The sequence below is a fragment of the Pantherophis guttatus genome, chromosome 2 (genome assembly GCF_059756535.1).
Source record: "Pantherophis guttatus breed Tessera chromosome 2, ASM5975653v1, whole genome shotgun sequence".
NCBI classification, from domain to species: domain Eukaryota; kingdom Metazoa; phylum Chordata; class Lepidosauria; order Squamata; family Colubridae; genus Pantherophis; species Pantherophis guttatus.
Genome location: NC_142064.1, coordinates 166,972,570 through 166,997,520, shown reverse-complemented (window position 1 = coordinate 166,997,520; position 24,951 = coordinate 166,972,570). Strand labels below are relative to the sequence as shown.

Below are 24,951 nucleotides of genomic sequence, written 5' to 3'. Positions count from 1 at the left end.
CTACAACTTTCATAAAGAAGACAACCCTGTTTGAGAGAATGCACTAATGGTTAAATATTTCTTCAATAACTTTTAATGTTAAGTGTTTTAAACGTATCTTGTATACTTTACATTTTACACTAAGGTTTCCCGTCTTGAATTATTGGTAAAGGCGGGATATAAATTAATAAATGTGTCTTTGAATCCTTTTTTTAAAAAACAGGTTCACTAAGCATTATTGTATTTTGAGCTTTGAATTGAATTCCAGAATCCATTGTTGCCACAACATTCACAGAAATTTGCTATATGTGTAGAAAAGACTCAGTGCTTGTAGTGTAATACCACAGTATTGCTGATCTCCATCTCGACCTCTTTAACCCTGCTGCACATACCACTTCATTGTTGAAACATAGAAACATAGCATCATAGGGCTGGAAGAGACATTGGAGGTCTTCTAGTCTAACCCCTGCTTAAGGCAGGAACCTTATACCATTCTGGACAAATGGAGTTCTAATCTTTTCTTGAAAACCTCCAGCAATGGAGCACCCACAATTCCAGAGGCAAGCTGTTCCATGACTAATTATTCTTACTGTCAGGAAATGTTTCCTTAATTCCAGGTTGGATCACTCTTTAATGAACTTCCAGCCATTCCTTCTTGTCCTACTTCAGGTTCTTTGGAGAATAAGTCAACCCCCTCTTCTCTATGACTGTCCTTCAAGTACTGAAAGTCAACTATTATGTCAGCCCTAATTATTTTCTTCATTACATTCAAGATTTGCATTAAAATGCTCCTAATATTCAACAATTTCTCTGATACGTCTCTTTCATGGCATATAAACATTGACTCTTCCAGAGGTGTCAATTGGAGGACGGAATATGGGATGACAAATAGGAGCATAAAAATCTTTTTCATGATACAAGTCTACTCTTCTGAGCCGTGACTGATACAGATACCAAAACAATCTTAAGGAGACCCCTCTTTCATGATTATCTATTATTGCTCAGTATGCCAACTGGAAACTTGATCTGCATAATCCTGTACTCTGTTAGGAACATAAACTAGAGTAGACAAGTCTGTTTAGCAACTTGAATAATTTTAGGCACAAACTTGGCACATCACAACTGATAAAGATCCCGGACTATCCTAAGAGATGACAAATCTGAGGTGACTTCTTGAAGAAGGCTGATGTGCCAGTGTTACTCAATCAGAGACAATATACCTGTTTGGAAACCTGTAACTTGTCCCTTGAAAAACCTCAGAGCCTTCAGCTTATTTTCTGTTGCTTGGTTCGAGAGAATGATTTCTTCAGCATTTTCTTGTGAGAATTTCAGTACCATTAAAGCGGGCAAAAAACTCATTCATTTCTTTCAACAGCTTGAGAAAAAAAAATCACATCTCAGCTGGATATCAGTTTATTTGATGCTGAGGCTAGGAGAGGCCCCCTTCTTATCAGCCCCAAATGAGGACTTTCGCAGTAATGTAAGATCTGATGTGTCTCGGAGGTGAAAAGATGTGAGAAAGCAATACCACTATTTATGCAAACTTCTGTATCACAGCTCCCTCCATGCCCTGTTGCCCAGTCCTTTGACCCAACTGAAAAGGCTGTCAAACAAGAAGCTACAAAATGGGAGGAATTGTATGGAACGTGTACAACAGGAAAATGTATTTCTTACATTTTAATTAGCCTCTGCATGGCTAATTAAATTAATAATAAGTCATTTAAATGATAATTTTATGGTTCATTCTATGGAGGTGAGATCTTTGTAAAAAGAATTGTTACATTAATAGATTTTGAAATGCTTGGAAATGAAGGTTGATAGCTTTATAAAGCATCAGGTACAGAACTGAAGACAGTAAGAATTTATCTGTATCGCTTCAAATCACTCGATTTTTTTGAAAAAAAAAATCAACAAAAGAAATGTAAAGCATCTCTTATTACCCAGGGTAAGTACTTTGAAATATTGTAAGCAAGTGACAGTGGTTGGACTTTTATGTATGAAACTGATTATGAAGAAACCAAGTCAATTGTTTGTATTCATCTGCATCTGAAATGCTGAAGCTCTCATTTCCTGGAAGTGCAGTTGTAGATCTAATTGAAATAGAAGTGACAAGAGATCATTTCTAGAAGTAAATAAAAATATTAAAGAGCAATATGTGTATCAATCTAAATTCTATCCACCCCAATATTTCATATGGTATTCATATAATGAATTATAATTTTAATTATTTTAACCCTAAATTATTCTGATTTTCATGTTTAATTTTTTTGGTTAAATTATAAACCATCCAGAGCTTCTCTCTGAGGTAGATGGGTGGTTAAGTAGTATGAAATATAAACAAATAAATAAATATTCACTCACAGTTCCTGATTGTCTTACAAATATTGACAAATACCTTGTCAATATAACTATCCTAGTAAATTAGTTCAATGTCCCTTTCCTTTCCTTTCCTTTCCTTTCCTTTCCTTTCCTTTCCTTTCCTTTCTTTTCCTTTCCTTTCCTTTCCTTTCTTTCCTTTCCTTTCCTTTCCTTTCCTTTCCTTTCCTTTCCTTTCCTTTCCTTTCCTTTCCTTTCCTTTCCTTTCCTTTGTATGCAGTAACCACTGACACATAAAAGAGATAAGGAAACAACATCCCAATGCAAGAACCAGACTGAAACTAATATCAGCTTGATTCTCCATGGTACAGGAGTGGAAAGAGGAAAATTGGCAGGTTTCCAAGATTCTGTTATTATAACCTACAACAATAAAATTCCAATCATTCTTGTGGTGTTTGTTTTCATACCTGACTACCATGCACACGTACAGAAATAAATCAGTAAGCAAGAGGCAAAGTGTGCTGACATAAATTGTTCTGCTTTCATTTTGAAGCTCTTTGAAGCTCTCAACAATGAGTTTGATGAGAGGTGCTATCCAAAGTGAGGGGGGAAAAAGTTTGTGCATTGCCTTAGCTTCATTTCCTGTGCTATCAAGTATCAGCAGTCAAAGCCTACAAACCCCCTTAATTGGGAAGAGGAAGAGAGGGATTAAAACATCTGGTTTAGCCGCCTGACAATTTCCCCAATAAGTCACAGTTTGGCCATCCATGAGGTATATGTATCAATTAAGGTAAATATAATAATATTGTGGGATCCAATCTGGGTCAGTCACTGGGACCAGAGGTTTAGTCTTCCAAGTTTTTGGACTCATGCTGGAGCCCCTCCGCAGGGGACCTCTCTGTCACCAGAATGTGATGGTCTCTAGCACGAGTCCGAAAGCTTGGAAAACTAAACTGCATGTATTAAATACTACAAGATGGTGAGTGCAACCTTGCAATCCAAGTCCCACCCTTTTGTATGTGCATTCGTCTAAAAAAAAATATGCTAGATCTCTTTCAAAACAGCTCAGCTAAAGGGTAGGGAGGAGGCGGGTGAGTTGAAAGCAGTCAGCCTTCAGTAAAAAGTGAATTCTGTCCTTGGCTGGTGCTGAAAGGGAATGGTGGTGATGGTTGCAAGTGCTTGTGGCTGTTAGCACCCAGAAGTGATTCATACAGTCAGCAAAATGGCACTACTATCCAAAGAGAACACACACACAAAATTATAGCCACAGAAGTAGCAGACAACCTGCGATGTATTCATTGGTGGCAGAACCAGTGACACACATCTGGCAAAACCTGGATGTCTCTGTTTCTCTCTTTAAATAAACCTTCTGTGCAACACAGGATTAGTGTTCTCTCAACAGTGCATGAATCTTATATTTATGCCCAGTGTACTGTTCTTTTATAAGAGCACTAAGCCTGTGTTTATAAAAAGCCTGCATTTCAGAAAGCACTGGTTAAGCAAATGCCTCTGAGAAAGCCAGGTGTATTCTCTCTACTATTGCTCAAGCTGAAATGATCATAGTGGGCACTTTCCAATGACTGGAGGGGAAGAGGCAGCTTAAACTGTCCAATCAGAGTTAAAGAGGTTCCACTTCCTGCCTACTTCATCAACATAATCACCACCGAAGCCTACTGGATCACGTCCATGGTTAACATGTGTAAAGAAGGCAGTAAATGCCAGTTTAATCTGCTAAACTAACTTTAAACTGCCTTGGCTGTATCCGTTTCATGCAGACATGTCATATAAAACTGATTATCAGAGTCATGTTCTGGCAGGGTTGGGGGATGGTGGATCAGCCAATAGTCTGCACAGTAATTGTTTCATATGTTCCTCTGCTTGGGGAAGTAATTTCATATCAATCATAGAGGCAGGATAGTCTACCTAAACCTGCTATTAGCTATGCAGGAAAAAGCATGTAGCCACTGCAAGCAGTGTTCCTTCTCTCCACTAATATTAAGTAGCAGTTGGATCAGGGCTACAATCCCAGTATCAACCAAAGTGAACCTCATTCACTACTCACCTGAGTTCAACTTAATTTCAGAGATCTCAATAATTCCCAAGCTTTATCTGCTTTTATCCCATATTATTGATATTATTTATTTATTAAATTCACATGCTGCCCATCTCACATTATAAAATCACTCTGGGCAGCTTACCATTAAAGTCATAAATATTAAAATATTAACAAGATTACAGTAGGTACAAAACTAGAAAACTAAAAGCAAGAACAGTACTGTGGTGGCATCTTCCCATATTTATATATAAATAACATTTTAATTCTGAAAATCAGTTCTACTATTTAAAGTATGTATTTGATTAGGCTATTTTGATTGGAGTTTTGTTATTGGAAAACGATTCAATTGAATGATAAATCAATACAATTTTTCAGTCAAGATCTGTGTATCATAACATCCTGTTCTGCAATGAAAAACTGTTTTTCTTTTCTTTCTTTCTTTCTTTCTTTCTTTCTTTCTTTCTTTCTTTCTTTCTTTCTTTCTTTCTTTCTTTCTTTCTTTCGCAGTACTGACCCCTGATGTTAACTAGCAATGGAGCAGACACAGCAAATGAAAAGTATCATTTTCTATCAATGCCCAGTGAAAGGAATGCCGATGGATCATCAGATGTGTGATGGCATGGCATCAAGCTGAACAGCTTTGAAACAGAAATTGATACATAAATGAGGATAATCGCAGCTAATTACAATGATTGCTATATATTACCTCAGGGATCAGAAGCAATATAGTTTCTGGAAAAAAAATAGTACAAGAGTATACTTGTTTTCATGTCTTCTTTCTGGACTTTCCCCCATGTGCAAAATTGGCCAATACAGAAATGGGATGCTGACATTAACAGGCTTTTGATATGATTCAGTGGAGTTTTCTGTTATTATGAAGAGACCACATTTTCTCCTGAACTGTCTATAAAAACAAAAACTTTTTTTTGTTCCTATAGATTTGTAACCATTCAAAAAACATTTCAGTTCTGATGGTAACTCAGGATTTTTAACAAATAGGTCTGGGGCAAATGGTGAACTATAAAGATGCTTTAATTGAAGATACTGCATTCTACAGTTTTAGACAATTCAAAATCCACTCATAATAAGCAATATATTAAGGCCTTTTCTGGCCTTTTTCCAAAACTAAATATTTTAGATAAAACACTAAACTCAAACTGCACTGCAGTTGTGCAGAAAAAGGATTCAGTGACATTTATGGTACTTTTCTATCTGTGTAAACTTACACGGATCGGCCCATGACTTTTAATAATTAACTTTTCACTGCCTGAAATGATTTGCAAAACAATGTTTAACTCTTCAGAAATAGTGTTCAACCAAGTATTCCACTAGTGTAGAATTTCAGTATTGAATAATTTGCACACATTAAAAATATATACATATAGAGCAAGATCTAGCTATTCATGCAATTGCAAATCCTTATTAAAAACAGTAGATAATATAAAATTGCCAGCAATCAAGACCAATGTCAAGGGATTGACATTAATATGAACCTTGATCGCCTTGACTTTTGGCAATACTGACAGGTTCCCTGGTTGAGGCTATGAAAAAGCAGTTGCTTCTCACATTACAGGAGTGGGTGAGGGGTGAGTAATTGCAAGAAGCAGAAAGTCATGTTCCTTAGTTGTTGTAATTTGTGACTGGTGTCTGATGTATATTTACAAGTTAATATTCAGGGACAATCCTAAATCCAGGCAATCCTTATAAATAAATTATATAATAAACTGTCTTAAGTCTTAGCGTTCTTTTGTTACAGGGTATTTGAATTTTCTTTCTACCTGCTGATATTTACAGGGATTGTGGACGATGGGAATGGAAATGAAGGAGAGCTCCATGCTGCTACACATGATGAATAGTTTTTAAAATAATTTGAAAAGATTTAGACCTTGTTTGGAATTATATCCCCCTAATATCATATATGAATAACCATAGGACTCACACAAACTTTCAATTAGAATTAGAAATAGAATTCTTTATTGGCCAAGTGTGTTTAGACACACAAGGAATTTGTCTCCGGTGCATAAGCTCTCAGTGTACATACAACAATAATGATAGATCATTATCATAGTCATTGTAAAAATACATTCATCATAAAACATTAGGTACAACACTTAGTATTGTTCAGTTCTTACTATAGTCATAAGAAGATAAGGAGTTAGGTAATAGGGGAGATGAGAATAATGATGGTAATACTACCTTTCTAGATAGTTTGACAGTGTTGTGGGAATTAGTTGTTTAGCAGAGTGATGGCATTGGGGGGAAAAAAACTGTCCTTCTGTCTAGTTGTTCTGGTGTGCAGGGCCCTATAGCGATGTTTTGAGGGTAGAAGTTGAAACAGTTTATGTCCAGGATGTGAGGAGTCTGTAGATATTTTCACAGCCCTCTTTCTGGCTCGTGCAGTATACAGGTCTTCAATGGAAGGCAGCTTGGTAGAAATTGTTTTTTCTGCAGTTCTAATTATCTCAGTAAAAGTAACTTTCTGTATTTTCTTGGGTTTACTTGCCGTGAGAACTTTGGAGATAGAGCAGGTTAGTAAAGATTAATATAGCAAGCAAAATAACAGGGGTAAACATCAGGAACATACCAATTTCATAGTGTTCATGACAAGGCCAAGTTTGTGAGCACTGTAGCTGCAGTGGAACAAGGGCTGGTCACTGTTCCTAAAAAGAAAGTGTTCAGTTGTGGCACTCTGCGGAAGAGTGGAGTTTCATTTCTGTGCATTAGATAAGTCTGCAATTCTGTCACCTGCCATGTCTTCCAAACTTTTCACCCAGGAAAACTGGCTGAAATTGTAAAGAGCTAGAGTTCCTTGGAATAAATTTGTATGCCTGTTGATTTGTTCAAATGTTGGATAGTGACAAAGATTGCATTCATTAAGAGATCCAAGGACCAATACAGGTAATCTTTGTTTAGCAATTACTATTGGTTCTAACAAAATGGTCCTAAGTGACACAGTTGCTTAAGAGAGAGGGAGGGAGGGAGAGACAGACAGACAGACAGACAGACAGACAGAGAGAGAGAGACAGAGAGAGATGCTGCAAAGATTGCTAATTGCTGTGATCTGATTAAGATAAAATTCTCTCGTGCAACAAAGCCAGCATTACTTTCACTTTGTTGTACATTGTTGTCAGGAGGAGAAAATGCATGCATTGGTCAGAAAATATATGTCTATATTTTAAACACCTTTTTACTACTGCTTATTACCATTGTATTTGTGAACGGTTGCTACCTGAGGCAGCTGCTAAACAAGGAATACTTGCATTTTTTAGCTCAGAATGCTTGTAATGTACAAGCATGCTAATGATTCCTGATTCCATGTCAATTGATCAGCTTCCCCATGTTAAATAGCAGTGGATGCAGTGCAAACCCTGCGTCATCCTGCAAGAAGGCTTAGGGCTCAAATTTTCCCCTTCCACTAACACTGAATTAAACTGGCTTTGAAAGAAGGAGGAGAACCACTGTTACATTATGGCTTCTGCTCTCAATCTTTGGAGATGGTTCAGGAAGATACCATGGTTAATGGTAACAAAGGCAGTTGTGGACAAGGATGACCAGGAGGGTTACAGTCTCATTAAAGACCATCCATGAGAGTGATCAATGGGTTTTGGTGGTCTGGCCATAAACTTGTCTGAAAAGAGGAAGGATTGTTTGTTTCCTTCGGGGTCTTCCACAGCCCTACCACTTTCTCAATGAATTTATAATGAAGCTGGAGATTGGATAACAGTTCTCCGAATTATCCAGATTACAGCAATATTTCTTTGATAGGGGACACATGCTGCCTTTTTCAAAGTTAGAAGCACTACACCCTCCCTTACATTCTGACCATAGCTCCTGTCACTTCTCTGGAAGCTTCCACCAACTAGGAAAGGCAGGGATCTTGTTTACAGAGGGCATAGCTGATGTCTTGGAGGATTTGTCAAGAATAGAATAGAATAGAATAGAATAGAATAGAATAGAATAGAATAGAATAGAATAGAATAGAATAGAATAGAATAGAATAGGTCCTTGGAGGTTTTCTAGTCCAGCCCCCTGCTCAAGCAGGAAACCCTATACCATCTCAGACAAGTGACTGTCCAGTCTCTTCTTAAAAACCTCCAGTGATGAAGCACCCACAACTTCTAAAGACAAAGCTGTTCCACTGGTTATTGTCCTCACTGTTAGGAAGTTTCTCCTTAATTCCAGTGCTTTGGAGAATAATTTGACCCCCCCACTTTGTGACAGCCCCTCAAATACTGGAATACTGCTCTCATGTCTCCCCTAATTCTTCTTTTCTTTAGACTAGCCAGACCCAAAACCTGCATCCATTCTTCCTCAGTAGGTCTTGAAGGTGGAGCTCTCTAATATTGATCACTCCTACCTATTCTTCAATTCCTCACCTCTATGCTGGCTAGCCTGATGATAGATCCCAGGCATGGAGGAGGAACGAGGAAATGGGGGAGGAAGATCTCTCTCTTTCTTCACCCCATGCACCTTCTGTATTTGGAAAAGCACAGTTGAGAGGACAAATATGTAGAACATCTCCACACTTCAGGCAGGTCATTTGGGAAATTTGAAAAATGGCTTTAAGCCTCCATTCCAGATATTCTCCTACACACATTCATCCCAGCTTTCCTGCATATTAAGGAAAACATGTGGCACTTGCTTTTTCCACCTGCAGCTGAAACTTGTTGGAAATGAAGCCAGGATAATTCACCAATTGCCTTTCCTTAAATGCTCTCCCGTTAAAAGTCTAAGGGACAAACCTGTCACTCTCCTTCTTCCTGAGGCAGAATAGAGCTAAATGTCAAGGCATTATGATTTATAGTGCTCTCTCAACTTTTGCTTGGAGGATACCAGTCTAATGCAGCCATGAGGAAGAGTCAGAAAATAGAAGTAACAGATGACAAGTAATGGTCCTTTTTATATCTGTAAGTATATTTGTATTTCCACATAAAATTATGAGTGCCATGAAAAAGCAGAGTTACTATTTCTGAAGGGTAAAAACATGGACAATCATTAGATGTCAACAAGGAGGTATAGTAAGCTTTGCTATAGTAACACTTTGCTAATCCTTCCTAATCGCTTTCTGGATTTTTGTACCCAGAACTGGGTATGCCTATAGGAAAGAGATATTTGGAAGGGGGAAAACTTCAACAGAATGTCTTGGTCCATGGTTTCTTACAGTGCCAGCATCCTTATATACTGTAGACAATTTGCAATTCATTTCTGAAAAGAAAGTATTCTTCTAGAGGTGCTAAATAGAGCTCAAAATTCTAACCTGTTCTGGAATTTGGTACTCAATGCATTTTGATGCAAAATTTTGTTCTGGTACTCATTGTTTGGTACTCAACATAAGCATAAGCTAGAATTTGGTATCAGCTACCTTGTGATTCAGTACACTACTCCTTATGGGAAAATTGTCATTTTTTGTACTAATCATGCCTCCTGGAACCAATTAACTTGGAAAGTTTCAAAGCAGTTGAGTACCAAGGTACTGTAAAAGTTTGTTTAAAATTTAATTTGAAAAAATTGAAAATTTGAAAAAAGTAGTATTGGTGGTTACAGATTACAAAGTTGGTGTCCAGCCAACCTATTGGTAGATACTCCAATGGTTACACTTCCTTACAGGTTGTAAAACTGATATAAATTTTCCAAAGGGGATTAAGTTAAATTCCATCAGTATAGAGCTTCTGGAAATTAGAGAACTATTTATGTGTCACTTCCTTAAACCTTAAATATTTTCCTCTTGGGAAGTCTGCCAAAAAAAATGGGAATGAGAGAAGCCAATGTAATCATATCACTATACAATCATTTCACATGTTTTGAAAATGATTGGAAGATGTATTTTGCACATGTTCCAAGCACGAATCTTCTATTCATTAAAAGAATATGGCCTTTTTTCTAATTTCTATATCAGCTTATAAATGCTGCTGCTTTAAATAATCCACTCATTCAAATTAAGATGAGTCTTAAAACATTACAATCTTTTTTTTTTTCTAAGTTGTAACAGAAGTCTGAAAAAGTTGGATTCATTCACCAAAGAGCAGGAAAGTGTTGGATTCAGCAGAAGTCTGAAATGCCTGGGAAGCATTTTCAAATCATACACTACTTTGTTTCTAACACAAAGCACTTCCCTTTTATCAGTCATTAGAAAGTGATACGCTTTTAGCTGTTGACCTTCATAACTTGACATCTTGCTCTTCTTCATCTTGTGATGGCCAAAAAATGCCTGGAAAGGACTAGAAATGAAAAACAATTACTTGTATTAGCTGTATTTGTCATATCTGATTCAAACATCATATCAAAATGGTTCAATTAATTAACTTGTTCTCTTGAATTTCTCATTTTGCCTTCCACATCTTCTTATGGACATATCTTCCCAGTTCATCTCACCTCTGCACAGCCTCCAGGCTAGCCTTGTGTTACAACAAATGATTTATCTTAATAGGCATGGGGATACCAAGTAGATGGTATAATGATTTTTTAAAAATACTTCCCTGTTTTTGAGAGTAACATGTCTTTTCAAAAAGAAGAAAAAGGATGGTCAATGGTCTGAGAACGTTTTACTTTGACATATGTTTTGAAAACAATACTTAGTCTAGTAGTCCACATTTAATCCATTTTTGGGAGGTAGAAAAAAGGAGGAACTGACAAGAAATTACAAATGGAAGACTGTTTGGACCCTTGTAATTTGATGAATAAAGTGGAATGATTATATAATAAAAGTCTCATCTGAGAAATCCCAGCAGAGACATCTTCCTTTGGTTTGCTGCTGGATGGTGACACCTTGTTTGGTGGCTCCTGGTTTTCTGATTGCTCCTAAAATGTTGGCCTCAATAATTCAAATGGGTTTTAATTTTTTGAGCTGTTAAGATTTCCTCAGTGATTCTTAGAACTTCTCAAAGACTCCTGAAAATGGCATCCATCTCTAGCTACTCTCTGAACTGATGCCAAGGTATTAAGTGAATCCAAATTATGCAGCCAGCCTCTCAGATAATATCACAGGGATTTTAATAAGAATATAACAGCTGGATAGAAGTACAATGCATTTATGTATGCATGTAGTAAATGTCTTGTTTTTTAATCTGATCTGAATTTTCATTGTTTTATTTTCATGATTCGATTCTTCTTTATTCCCTTGTAGTTGGAGAGACATCTAAAAACAGGTATGTATAAAACAGATTTTACCTGGTTAAAAGACAAAAATAATACTCACCAAAAATGAAAAACACTTGGAAATTCTGACCCCTTTACCATGGACTGTATTCAGTTCAATTATCCGCATTTGTATCTTTTAGAACATACCAAACTGGGCTTGAGTCTGGTGCTCGGGTGTTACTGTTATGCACTATCCCTCCCTGTTACAAATATATTACTTGGGTATTACTTGCAAGACAAAAATAGATGTGATCATTAAATAACACAGAACACCAGATAACTTTTTCATTTATAAAGTTAAGTCAATTTCTGTGTCGATGTATCTTCTTTCTTATTCTCCTTGAAAAAAAAAGCCAACTCTCTCTCCATTTTTTGTACAAAGTCTATTGTACATTGTATTATTGTACTATTGTCTATTGTCTATTGTATTACTTAAAGTCCATCTAAGTCTTCTTTTTCATCCTTTCCAAGTGAGTGTCACAGGATTGTGGTCTGCCCATATGTTTGTTTCTATTTCTGCTTGTTCTATATTCAAAGTCAATTCCATTGTTGTCCATATCATATCTAATCTAGACCACAATAAATGTCTGTCCGAGTAAAAGGTATATTGTCTGTTTTTCCCATTTCTGTCTCTCCATACATCTTTTAGGTTTATTTCATCAGTCATCTTAAAAAAGGATTTTGGTAATGTTTTCCTACTATGTCTTATTGCTTTATTTTCATGCACTATACCATTAAAATCTCCCATCATACAGATATTGTCATATTCCAATTCAATTATTTTCATATGCAATTTTCTATAAAAGTCACTTTGATTGTTATTTGGAGCGTATATAGCTACTAAGAGGACTTTCGTATTATTGTCTATTATTTCCACCATCAGAATTCTACCATTTTCATCTACATATATTTGTTCAGCGGGTATATATAAAAGTCATAATCACATACAGAGCAGTGTATATATTGTCTCTTTTGAATCGTATGTAAATGTTGTTTATCTCTATGTGCCTGTTGATGGCTGATTTGTTGGAGTGTCAGGCTTCCAGGAATTCTCTAGCATTTTTCAATTTAGCTTGGTCTAAGATACTCACAATTTCCCAGTTGAAACTATGCTTAAATCTGTCTATGTGTTGTGAAATTAAGGAGCTTTCACCATGTTTTTTTTGGACTGATAGTTTGAGTTCATGGAAATATTCTGTTACGCTTCCTCCTGTCTGTGTTTAATAGTGGCTGTTACAATTCTTACACTGTATATTATAAATAACTTCCATTTTTTGTTCTGGGGCTACTGGAGCTTTTGGTTTACTATCATTATTGCAGAACTTTAAATGGTTTGTGTGCTACGATGTCATGTGGTTGTAATAAGCTGTTGTTTGTTTCTGAAATATTTTTTGATATATGGCAGTGTTAGAGACAATCAAAAAACTAAAAAGCAAACAAAAGGATCTCCTCATCAGCAATCAATACCAATATAAGGAGAGATTAATACCAGGATTAATACCAGTCTAACAATCAAGCAGTAAACAATGAAGGAACTATCAACTCAGACAAACAAACAGTAAACAATAATCAAGGAGCTACCAAGAAGAAAAGGACTCTCTCACCACCATAGGACAAGACATTGTATATAAAGAGAGAGAAAACCCTATTCCTTTCTAGCACTATGTGTTACCTAGCTGTTATCTAGTTAGGTAATGAAATGTCTGCAAGAAAACAATCAAGCTCAGGGAACACCAAGGACTCCACTATAAGTGGGTGCCAACACAGTCCCACATAAATATTTCTTAATGGTAGATGCATAGTTGTGGTTTATCATCCAACTTCTTCTGTTACATACAATATCTTACTAGGTATGTACACACTTCTAAAATATGTGTTTCTTATAACCTTTAGTAAAATAGTAAATTTAACATCACAGAAGAACCCCAAATGTTTATATTTTAATATATTAAAAGAGATGCAGAACAATATATTTTAAGTGCGTGTTTTTAACATAGTGATAAGCTTCATGCGCGCAAAATGTTATCTTCTGCTGCATTACGCATACATATAAGATGACTATAAATTGCTTCTGCATCAAATGGTCATATAAATCAGTCTTAAGTTGGAACACTTGCTTTGCCAAGGTATTAGAAGAGCAATTCCAGAAATACTTACAACAATAATAGAATATTTATCATTTTTTAAAAATCATTTTTGAGATTTGAGATTCATTTTGCAAATATTTTTTCATAAGTACTTCCCAACGAAGATCCCCATTTTTGTTGCCGGATGACCTGAACCGGTATATTGGACCAAAATCTGTGTTTAGGATGCCAATAAGTAATGGAACTTAAGAGGCCCTTATTCCATGCTCTGGCTTTCTTGAATAGTCCAGATTCTCTCCTTTAGATCTTGGTGACATTATTTATAGGGCATTTACTCACATAGTAGGAGAGACATCAAATATTTCTAATTATATCCAGCTATGTCAAATGACAATTATGTCTTTAGTCAAGTTTGCCAAACAATGCTTTACTGGAAAAGGTTAGCCAAAAATGCCTCCAGTGAAGAATGGCGATGGGGAGGGCATGGGATAGTTCTTATGTTCATCCAACAGTATAAAAGTGTTTCAAGGACCAAACCTGCCTTGTCCTTCTTAAGATAGTAGTAGGTAAGTGCTGGGCAGCGGTGGCAAGGTCTGAATGGGTGAAGCACCCATACATTCCATTCATACTGGTTGATTCTTATGCCTGGTTGTTAAAGTGAGAGGATTTACTTGGATCAGAGGGATCTCAAATCTATTCATTCAGCTGTAATCAGTGGCTTGTAGCTGAACGGCTTAATAAACAAAACCCAAACCATCACTAAGAAGAGATTGACCTTTTTATTTTGCAGCATTGGCCAGTGCTGAGCCTGAATTCCAACTATTTTCTTCATCAGGAGGTAAGAGGGTATTTATACTCGCTCTTGAGGGAGTCAATGAGTTTGTTTTCTGGGTGCTGAGCTGAACAGACAGTTTTGAGTCTTCCTTACTAATACCATGCAAGACGCCTTTTGTAGAGATTTTGCTCAGATTGGAAGGTCTGATCTTTTACTGGTGTTTGGTCTTGACATCTGTTAGAGAAGCTTTATGAGCATTGCCTGCTCCTCTAAGCATGTGGCAGGAGTCTGCAAACCAGCTTATTCTCACAAAAGACGAAGAGTGGCAATTAAAAAAACAACAACCCCAATAATGGAATCACTTTGAATGTTCATATTTGGCTAGTTGTCAGATGGATTTACAATGACCTTTCACTTTTGACTGAGTCTTAAAAAACATAGCTGAAATTTTGTTGTGTTTTGTTTCTTTACTTCAAAATAGACTATTTTGTTTTCCAGCTGAGGTTGTAGGCCTGCCTTTAAAGCTGCTTTGTTTCACATAAATGGAGAGCTTGATCCAAATTGTAGGCCTATGTTTTGCCAAGAGTCAAGGCTATGATCGGGTATCCAGGGAACTGGTCCTTTTGGATCCACAGATGAGCATACCAGGGAATAAAGAGATGTTAAGCTTTATTATTTAACTGTAGTAAACAGATTTAAAGCATGACATAAAAAGCAAACATACCAAGCAAGATGATATCCAAATCTCTTATAAGAAGCTCCTTAATGACAATGGCAGTGATTCCTCCCCCACCTCCACCCCCCGGGTATCTCATTTCCAAGGTGCCCAATGCTAGGTTCTGTGCAGAAACTTTCAACAAACAACAACAACCCCGTGATGTTTATCAAAACCTTTCACCATGATTTAATAACCCTGCTAGGGATAAGATTGTAAGACCTGATCTTGACTAGGCACCACATGATTCTGGGATGGGAACAGAAAGTCTAAAATTTCACAGGTTTGCAGCTATGTAAAGATCCTCATCCCTTCTCCTTTATTCAGCAAGCAAGAGCAAAAAACAATGCAGGAGAGCTAAGAATGAGCTCTAAACTTCTAGACTTTTCTTAATATGAAGGAGAAATAAAAATATGTCACTAAACTCAAAATAACAGTGGTCTTCTGCATTGCCAATACAGACTAAGCTTCAATTCTTCCTATCAAACAATAGGGATTAGGATTTCTGCAACAACAACTAGAATGAAGAAAAGATAGAGAAATAGAATTGAAATTTAGAGGCCAAAGGAGACACAGACTGCATTGGTCTGTAGGATACATTTTTAACTTATTCTGTGATGTAAGCCTACTAAAATCAAATTTCCATGGTTTCCATGGTTTATGGTTTAGCTGTTTTTAGAGACTGGCTCTTGACAAAAACCTCTCAAAGTTATCATTCACAAGGAAAGTGTTTTCTCTTCACATCTTTAGTTAAAGAAAAAGGAGGATTTTTTAAAAACCAAATCTTGCGTAGCTTCTTCTCTGGTAATGTTGTACTACTAACTAGAGCATACAAAACATTAGCTAGACCAATTCTTGAATACAGCTCATCTGTCTGGAACCCACACTGCATATCAGACATAAATACAATTGAGAGAGTCCAGAGATATTTTACGAGAAGAGTCCTCCATTCCTCTAACTGCAATAAAATACCTTATGCCACCAGACTCCAAATTTTGGGCTTAGACAACTTAGAACTATGCCGACTTCAGTCTGACCTAAGCATCTTACATAAAATTATCTGCCACAATGTCCTACCTGTCAATGACTACTTCAGCTTCAACCACAACAATACACGAGCAAATAATAGATACAAACTCAAAGTAAACCGTTCTAAACTCAATTGCAGAAAATATGACTTCAGTAACAGAGTGGTCAATGCCTGGAATGCACTACCTGACTCTGTAGTTTCTTCCCCAAACCCCTAAAACTTTAACCTTAAACTGTCTACTGTTGACCTCACCCCATTCCTAAGAGGTCTGTAAGGGGCGTGCATAAGTGCACCAGCCTGCCTACCGTCCCTGTCCTAATATTCCTTTTTTACTTACTTTTCTCATGTATTCAAATTATGTTTATACTTTTACCTGTTATCTTATATATGCTTGACAAATAAACTTATGATTATGATCTGTATTAGATGCAGAATACCCATACGATAATGCAGTTTCCCTTAAAAGAGTGAGATATAGTGATTACAAAAGTGTCAGCTGGGAAGAACCTGATCATTAAAGATCTGTCTTCACTGGCACTTAAGCCCAGCACAATCATGCCTACACAACAAGAATTTCTCCCCTTGTCTCCATGATACTTATATTGAGTGAGACAGTTCTGTATAAAAGTAGTATTTGAATCCTTATTCCAATACTGTCAAATTACAGCCTTAGGAATGAAGTCAGGGGAATGTGTTGTAGGTGTCATTAGAGATGTGCTTGGGGAGAACTAGAAAGTGGCAGAAGGGTTCCCCTGGGTCATTAGTCAACCTCTAGAGCATCCATTACTGTCTTTGCCTTTGCCCTTTTCATTATCATTTGCTTTCTTGAAGTGTGTTCAGATCTGTTACTTTTTCCTACCAGCAGACAGTTTCATCAACTTCTCCACATGCTTTCATGATGATAGAGAAAACTGCAGACCATCACTATTTAAATAAGGGGAAGCAGAATTTGTGCAAATTGGCTTTACAAGTATTGTATTCTGAAACATATAACCCTGTTCGTCATTACACTCAGTGGTTGTGTTCATCCAATATACTGAACCACCAACTGGACAACTACATTTTAGCCAGGCTGTTTAAATCCAGGCTGTTTAGTTACTAGAAGGTTCAGCATGTCATGGAAATTTACAATTAAATAGATTAATTTAATAAACTGTTGTTAAGTGTGCCAGTCAGACGTGCATATTTTTCAGTGAAATTGAATAGCGCACAAACTTTTTCATAACATGCCCTGATTCCCTAATTCTTGCAATAATTGCTTATCCACTTATTAGTAGATATACATTCTTTTCATGGATGAAAAGGACTTTTCTTCAAAGTAGTTTGAGATAACCTGAGATAGCAAAGTAGGAGATTGCATGAAATGGCACATTAAAGTTGTGATCTCTATATGAGTTGTTTCTTTCTTCCCCAGTGCTCCCTGTTAAGCTGCAGCCATGTCATCTGACAGTGAGATGGCAGTTTTTGGCGTTGCTGCCTCCTTTCTCCGCAAGTCAGAGAAAGAGAGAATTGAAGCTCAAAACAAGCCCTTTGATGCCAAGTCATCCGTCTTTGTGGTGGATCCTAAAGTTTCCTTTGTAAAAGGTACTGTCCAGAGCAAGGAAGCGGGGAAAGTCACAGTTAAGAAAGAAGGTGCAGGTGGAGAAGTAAGTAAAAAAACGTAAAAGTAAGGCTTTGTTATCCTCATCCTCTGCATGCTTTTAACTGAAGTATCTTTTGTTCCCTTGAAGACTGTGACTGTTAAAGATGATCAAATCTTTCCAATGAACCCGCCCAAATTTGACAAAATTGAGGACATGGCCATGATGACCCACCTCAATGAACCTGCTGTCCTGTATAACCTCAAAGAGCGTTATGCAGCCTGGATGATTTATGTAAGAAGAATCTGAACATTATCATTGAATTCAGAACCAAATATTTTATGTCCACAAGCAAACAATTACTAACTTGTCTTTTCTTTCCAGACCTATTCAGGTCTCTTCTGTGTCACAGTCAATCCCTACAAGTGGTTGCCAGTGTACAACCCAGAGGTGGTTAATGCATATAGGGGGAAAAAACGACAAGAGGCCCCTCCTCACATCTTCTCCATCTCTGACAATGCGTATCAGGCCATGTTAACTGGTGAGCAGATAAGTAGATGAGTATTTCTGGAAAAAAAAAAAACAAAGTTGGGAAAAAAGGAAGGACATGGCTTCTGGAATTTCCACACTGAGTCTTTAACCTTTCCAGAAAGTATAACAATGGCCAACTGTTTGTGGTTATTCAGTTTGAGTGGAACCAAATTCAGTTAGCTTTGTGACAGTATTTAGGACATTCCTCTTATTATTACCAGATCTGTGGATTTAGTAATGGGGCTGAGTCCATGCATTGCTCATGTTGACTCATGACTGATAGATCTGTTTTTACCCCAGTCACTGTTTTTATGTGCATGGGGGGGTGGGGGGGTGGGTTGTTTTTTAGGCTTTTATATTTTCTTTTAACACTATTCATCACCCAGTCATGAGTTTGAGATTGAAATAATAAATAAATAGATAAAATTAATATGTTTATAATTCAGTATTGTACTATATATATACAGTATTAGAGTCTTCTTTGAAAGGAAGCAGTGTAAGTCACATAGGAACCAGGGGTAGGTTCTACTTACTTTTACTACCGGTTCCCAACGAGATCGCATGCGCAGATCGCCGATGATGACATCCGGGGCAGTGGGCGGGGCCTCCCGCTGGTTTTACTGCCAGTTCTTGTGAACCAGTCCGAACCGGTGGCAACCCACCACTGATAGGAACTGCATGAAAGACTATGAATTAAAAAGTTATGGCATGTATATTAGAAGCTTTACATGACTGTCAACAAATCAGCTGATTTCGTGCTGAAGATTGATAACAGAAATGAACAAGTCAGATTCTAACTATTAATAAGTATAACCCAAAATTAACCCAAACATTTATTTTGGCTTGGATTACTTCTTTGTTTCTTTGCTTTCTAGATCGCGAGAATCAGTCAATTCTGATCACGTGAGTACACTTCCATTAATCATATTTATGGTCAGCAGAAGTTTCACAGAGCAATATATTGGCTAACAGCATGGCCTTTTACTCTGTTTTAACAGTGGAGAATCTGGTGCTGGAAAGACTGTGAACACGAAACGTGTCATTCAGTACTTCGCAACAATTGCTGCAGCTACTGACAAGAAGAAGGAAGAACCAGAGCAAACTGGCAAGTTAAAGGTGAAGTACGACTGTTGGAGAAGATTATACATTCCTTTCTGACAATTTCATTATATTTAAAAGTTGACTTAGTAATGCTACTTTTACAGGGCACCCTTGAAGATCAAATCATCAGTGCCAACCCCTTGTTGGAAGCTTTCGGAAATGCCAAGACTGTGAGGAATGACAATTCATCTCGCTTTGTAAGTTACAGTTTCAAACCTTGTGCGGGAGTATAATTCTTTTTGTGCAAATCTTCTTAGCATCCCACTAAAGATGACAATGAATTAGAAACAATAGGCTGTGTTTGGGAATGGAGCTTTCTAGACGAGCTACAATGTTATTATACTTGTTTTTCAGGCTAAGAATGCCTCACATCAAACCTACGCAGCAGCATCAAAATAACATAAGCAGTGTTATGTTATTGAACTGCAAGCTCCACCCCTTTGGGATGTGTCTATGACATCACAGTGCACTTACAAAAGGGGAAGGCCTCTGTCATGACAATGCTACTTCAATCATTCTGTCCTTCCTTGCCTGCCCCCACTTCCCCATCCCCATAGATGCTGATGAAGAGGTCTATCCGTAGGTCAAATCCCATTTGGAACACTGAAATCCAGGATCAGTTTAATGAAGCTTAGCCCTCCTTTCCAGTTTAACGTGGTGCACTGTGACACTGGTCTTTGAAAAGGAAAGAAATTATTTGCAATTATCATTTGCAATGTTTCACGTTCATATTCATCTCATCTCATTAGATAAAGAATAAAAATATTCTTTATCAACCATTACTATCATATCAACCCACTTTATCTTTCTCCTATATAATAAACCTCAACTGTTGTCCCAAAGTTGTTATTCAAAAGGCAACTGGCCTTCCTTCCCTCCCTCCTTCCTTCCCTCCCCCACTTTCTTTCTTTCTTTCTTTTTCTTTCTTTCTTTCTTTCTTTCTTTCTTTCTTTCTTTCTTCCTTCCTTCCTTCCTTCCTTCCTTCCTTCCTTCCTTCCTTCCTTCCTTCCTCCCTCCCTCCCGCCCTCCCTCCCTCCCTCCCTCCCTTCCTTCCTTCCTTTCCTTCCTTTTGAACAACTCCTATGGGACAACCATGACCTGGATGACTGTGAATCTCCATAGACAAACCTCAACTGTTTTTCTCCTTTAATTCATTCACATTTTACACTTTTACTAAAGTTTAATAATTATTGTATCATGAATATTATTAAGATAAAGTTTCACATATGGCATATTAAAATTTTTGTATTTTTATAATGGTAAACTCTTTCACTTTTTTTTCTTAAAATCTCTGAGACAAATTAGGTTTAAAAAGCACTATTTTTTTTTTAAATTCCATACATTCTGTAGCCAGAAACGAAATTTCTGCTATTAAAAGGAGAAATCTTTGTACCATCCTATTGTACAGTTAAATAAATGCATTGAAAATGTACTGTAATTAAATACTATTTTCTCCACAGGGCAAATTCATCAGAATCCATTTTGGTGCCACTGGCAAGCTGGCTTCTGCAGACATTGAGACATGTAAGGGATATTTCTTTGTGAGTTTATTTGACCCTTTCTTTCACTTTCTTTCTTTCTTTCTTTCTTTCTTTCTTTCTTTCTTTCTTTCTTTCTTTCTTTCTTTCTTCCTTCCTTCCTTCCTTCCTTCCTTCCTTCCTTCCTTCCTTCCTTCCTTCCTTCCTTCCCTAATTCAACTTAATTGCTTTGCCAGATCTGCTGGAGAAGTCCAGAGTTACCTTCCAGCTCAAGGCTGAAAGGAGCTACCATATCTTTTATCAGATCATGTCCAACAAGAGGCCAGAACTGATCGGTAAGGAGAATCATCCATTTGGAGGACTATCTCCACTATTAAACATTAAAAATGTGCTGATGCTTGAAAATGAAATCATGTTTGTGCTTCTTTTTATGCAGAGATGCTTCTGATTACTACCAACCCATATGACTACCATTTTGTCAGCCAGGGTGAGATCAGTGTTGCCAGCATTAATGATCAGGAAGAGTTAATGGCAACTGATGTAAGTAATTTGCAGAATCGGGAACATAAAATTGTAATTTGATTAGAGAAGCAATAATATTTGGTTTAAATGTTTGAGTGTGTGTGGTATTTGGGCATATGATGAGTGGCATAATGTTCCAAGAGGAACACTGGCAAAGACAGTGCTACTGTAATTGCCAAAATGATTTCAAGTGAGTTTGAACCCTCAACTTGGCTCAGTGCTGGGTTAGACAGAATCCTTTCTATTGCTTGAATTAATAGGAAGCCATTGACATCCTGGGCTTCACTGCTGAGGAAAAGACAGCCATTTACAAGCTGACAGGAGCCGTCATGCACTACGGGAACATGAAGTTCAAGCAGAAGCAGCGAGAGGAGCAGGCTGAGCCAGACGGCACGGAAGGTATTTGAAAAAAATATGGCAAAATCATTTAAAATAATTGAGGACATTAACTAGGACATTATTTTGTAGAAACACATCCCATGCTTCCCTAGTGTTTTTTAGAAGGATACTCATATTGATCATTTGGAATAGATGGTAGACCATAAAAATATTATGCTATCATCTATTTATTAGTATTTAAAAAGGAGGAAGTTTTCATTATTTTTACCGATATTATAGTAAATACTCTTGAAACACTTTTCTTCTTTTTGAAAAATCACTTTTTGGTAGGTGAAGCTATAATTTTAGAGAATGAACATTCCCAGCATTGGGCAAGTAGAACTCAGCCAACACTAACCAAAAGTTCATTTTGTACTTTTTCCAGTCTGATTTTAATGTTCACTACTTAACTATTACATACTGCATGAATATAGTGAGATTTATAATAAAAAAAGACTCTAACCCTAAACTCTTTCTTGTCTATTTTTAGTTGCTGACAAGGCTGCTTACCTCATGAATCTCAACTCAGCAGATCTGTTGAAAGCTCTGTGCTTTCCCCGGGTCAAGGTCGGCAATGAATATGTCACCAAAGGCCAAACTGTCCAGCAGGTAATCTTACATTAAACCAATTCTCACAGACCCTGGCATGCACCAAGACGAATGGATTTATAATTATAATACTTATAAGGTCAATATTCAAAACTGTAAATAATAATGATAAAATCCATTTTTCTTTCTTATCTGTATTCAATATGCTAAGGCACCTGAATAATAGAACATCAAGAATCTAAGTTTCTTACAGAATTATAACTGAACTGAAATAACCAATTGTACCAAAACTGGGAAGATGGAGCAGTAGATGGTCTATATGGATAGATTTAAAAATATGTTAAATGATTGAGCTAGATCAGTGATGGCTAACCCTTTTGGTGCCAAGTGCCCAAAGTGTGCACGCACCCCCAAAATGCACTGTGAGCGACCCCTGCATATGCCCCCCGTGCATGCGCCCTGCCCCCCTCGCCCTGTTTTGGCTTCCAGGTTGGTGCAGGAAGTCTTCCAGGCCCCCTAAAATGCAATGCGAGCGCCCCCCATGCATGCACCATGCCCCCCATGTATGCACGGGCATGTCCCCTGCATGTGCTATGCCCTTCACGTATGCGCGGCAGAGACCCAAAGACCAGCTGGCCGGCGGGAGGTAGTGCGCATGTGTGGTGGAGCTGGGCTGGGGCGACCGCTGACGTGCCTGCAGAGAAGGCTCTGCCATAGATTCACCATCACGGAGCTAGATCTATATAAATATTTTATGGATATATTTTTAGTTTCCAGAAAGCTTATTCATTTCATATATATTTTCATATATTGTTTCAAACTTTATTAGCACTACTATATCTTTAGTTGTTCTTCATTTTTCTTTCTCTCACACACACATGTATATGTATGTGTGTGTGTATGTATATGTATATGTGAGTGTGTGTGTGTATATATACCCAGACCTATACACTGTATATAAGATTGGAATAATTATTAATTTAAAAAATCCCTTATACATAGTGATTTTTGCCATTGTCTTCTTATTCTAGGTCTACAATAACGTTGGTGCTCTGGGTAAGGCTGTTTATGAGAAGATGTTCTTGTGGATGGTCATTCGCATCAACCAACAATTGGATACCAAACAAGCCAGACAATATTTCATTGGTGTGCTGGACATTGCTGGCTTTGAGATCTTTGATGTAAGGAAACAGGGAGAAACATGTACATATTAACAGATAGGAGGAACAGTGTTTTGCTTACTTAATCAAATTTATTTCATCTTAATTCATCTTAACAAACCTCTCTCTTCTTATAGTATAACAGCTTGGAGCAGCTCTGCATCAACTTCACCAATGAGAAACTGCAACAGTTTTTCAACCATCACATGTTTGTCCTGGAGCAAGAAGAGTACAAGAAAGAAGGAATTGAATGGGAGTTCATTGACTTTGGCATGGACCTGGCTGCCTGCATTGAGCTCATTGAGAAGGTCCATTTTATAGTAGACATAACTGATGCATACTTCAGATGGGATAGGAAATGCTTTAGGTTTCTCTCAAAAATAATTGATGAAAATCCCAACTAAAACTACATGTACCATCATCTTGTTTTGTCCTGCCTATTACAGCCTTTGACTGCTCCCCTTACTTTATTATTATTTTTCTAGAAAGTTTAGCTCTCAGCTTTTCTAATTACTTTATTAGAAGAACAACCTAGGAAAGAATAAACAGAATTATAGCAGGAGCCTAATAAATTTATAATAATATGCTCAAACCAATTCTTGACATAAAAATAAAATTATATATAGAATATATCATATAATAAGTATGAAATCATGTTAGATATTCATAGTTGCTAATTGAAGTATAATTTAGAAGATGGGGTCTACTTTTCAATGAGAGAGTGTGTCTCCATGTTTACATTTCATTTCTTTTCAACATCTCTGCTCTGTTTATTTTACTTGTGTCAGTGGTGAAATCCACATTTTTTTTTACTACTGGTTCTGTGGGCGTGGCTTGGTGGGCATGGTGTGGCTTGGTGGGCATGGCTTGGAGGGCATGGCCCGGGAAGGATGCTACAAAATCTCCATTCCCACCCCACTCCAGGGGAAGGATACTGCAAAATCCCCATTTCCTCCCCACTCCTGGGGGAAGGATATTGCAAAATCTCTCTTCCCACCCCCTCTGGGGCCAGCCAGAGGTGGCATTTGCCAGTTCTCTGAACTACTCAAAATTTCCGCTACCAGTTCTCCAGAACCTGCTGGATTTCACCCCTGACTTGTGTGTATATACTTGCTGAAGAAGTATGTTATTCAATATTTTCTCAAGATGCTGCCTAAGCAACCATGTCATTGTTCTTTCTAGCCCATGGGCATTTTCTCCATCCTGGAAGAAGAGTGCATGTTCCCCAAGGCAACAGACACGTCCTTCAAGAACAAACTTTATGACCAGCATCTTGGCAAATCAGGCAACTTCCAGAAACCCAAGCCTGCCAAAGGCAAGGCTGAGGCCCACTTTGCCTTGGTACACTATGCTGGCACCGTGGATTATAATATCACTGGCTGGTTGGAGAAGAACAAGGATCCCTTGAATGAAACCGTAGTGGGGCTCTACCAGAAATCCTCAATGAAGACTTTAGCTTTGCTGTTTGCTGATCGCCCTGCAGAAGGTGAGAACTATAATGAAAGGATTTTTTTTTTATTGAATGAGAAAAAAAATGTTCAAGAAATGTAAGGTTTA

The 24,951-nt window shown here is 37.4% G+C and overlaps 1 protein-coding gene across 1 annotated transcript in view; it reads left to right on the top strand.

Annotated features, from left to right (window-relative positions):
- Positions 1–14,295: 14,295 nt before the first annotated feature.
- Positions 14,296–24,951, top strand: part of LOC117676608 (uncharacterized) — a 60,791-nt gene continuing 50,135 nt past the window's right edge. Inside the window, exons 1-15 of the mRNA XM_087885161.1 lie at positions 14,296–14,413; positions 17,510–17,741; positions 17,826–17,969; positions 18,060–18,216; positions 19,082–19,109; positions 19,205–19,322; positions 19,412–19,504; positions 20,768–20,831; positions 21,022–21,120; positions 21,222–21,325; positions 21,568–21,706; positions 22,176–22,294; positions 23,266–23,415; positions 23,532–23,702; positions 24,577–24,880. Coding sequence (XP_087741287.1) covers positions 17,532–17,741; positions 17,826–17,969; positions 18,060–18,216; positions 19,082–19,109; positions 19,205–19,322; positions 19,412–19,504; positions 20,768–20,831; positions 21,022–21,120; positions 21,222–21,325; positions 21,568–21,706; positions 22,176–22,294; positions 23,266–23,415; positions 23,532–23,702; positions 24,577–24,880 — 1,900 coding nt within the window. The 5' untranslated portion in view covers positions 14,296–14,413; positions 17,510–17,531. The remainder of the gene's footprint in view (positions 14,414–17,509; positions 17,742–17,825; positions 17,970–18,059; positions 18,217–19,081; positions 19,110–19,204; positions 19,323–19,411; positions 19,505–20,767; positions 20,832–21,021; positions 21,121–21,221; positions 21,326–21,567; positions 21,707–22,175; positions 22,295–23,265; positions 23,416–23,531; positions 23,703–24,576; positions 24,881–24,951) is intronic.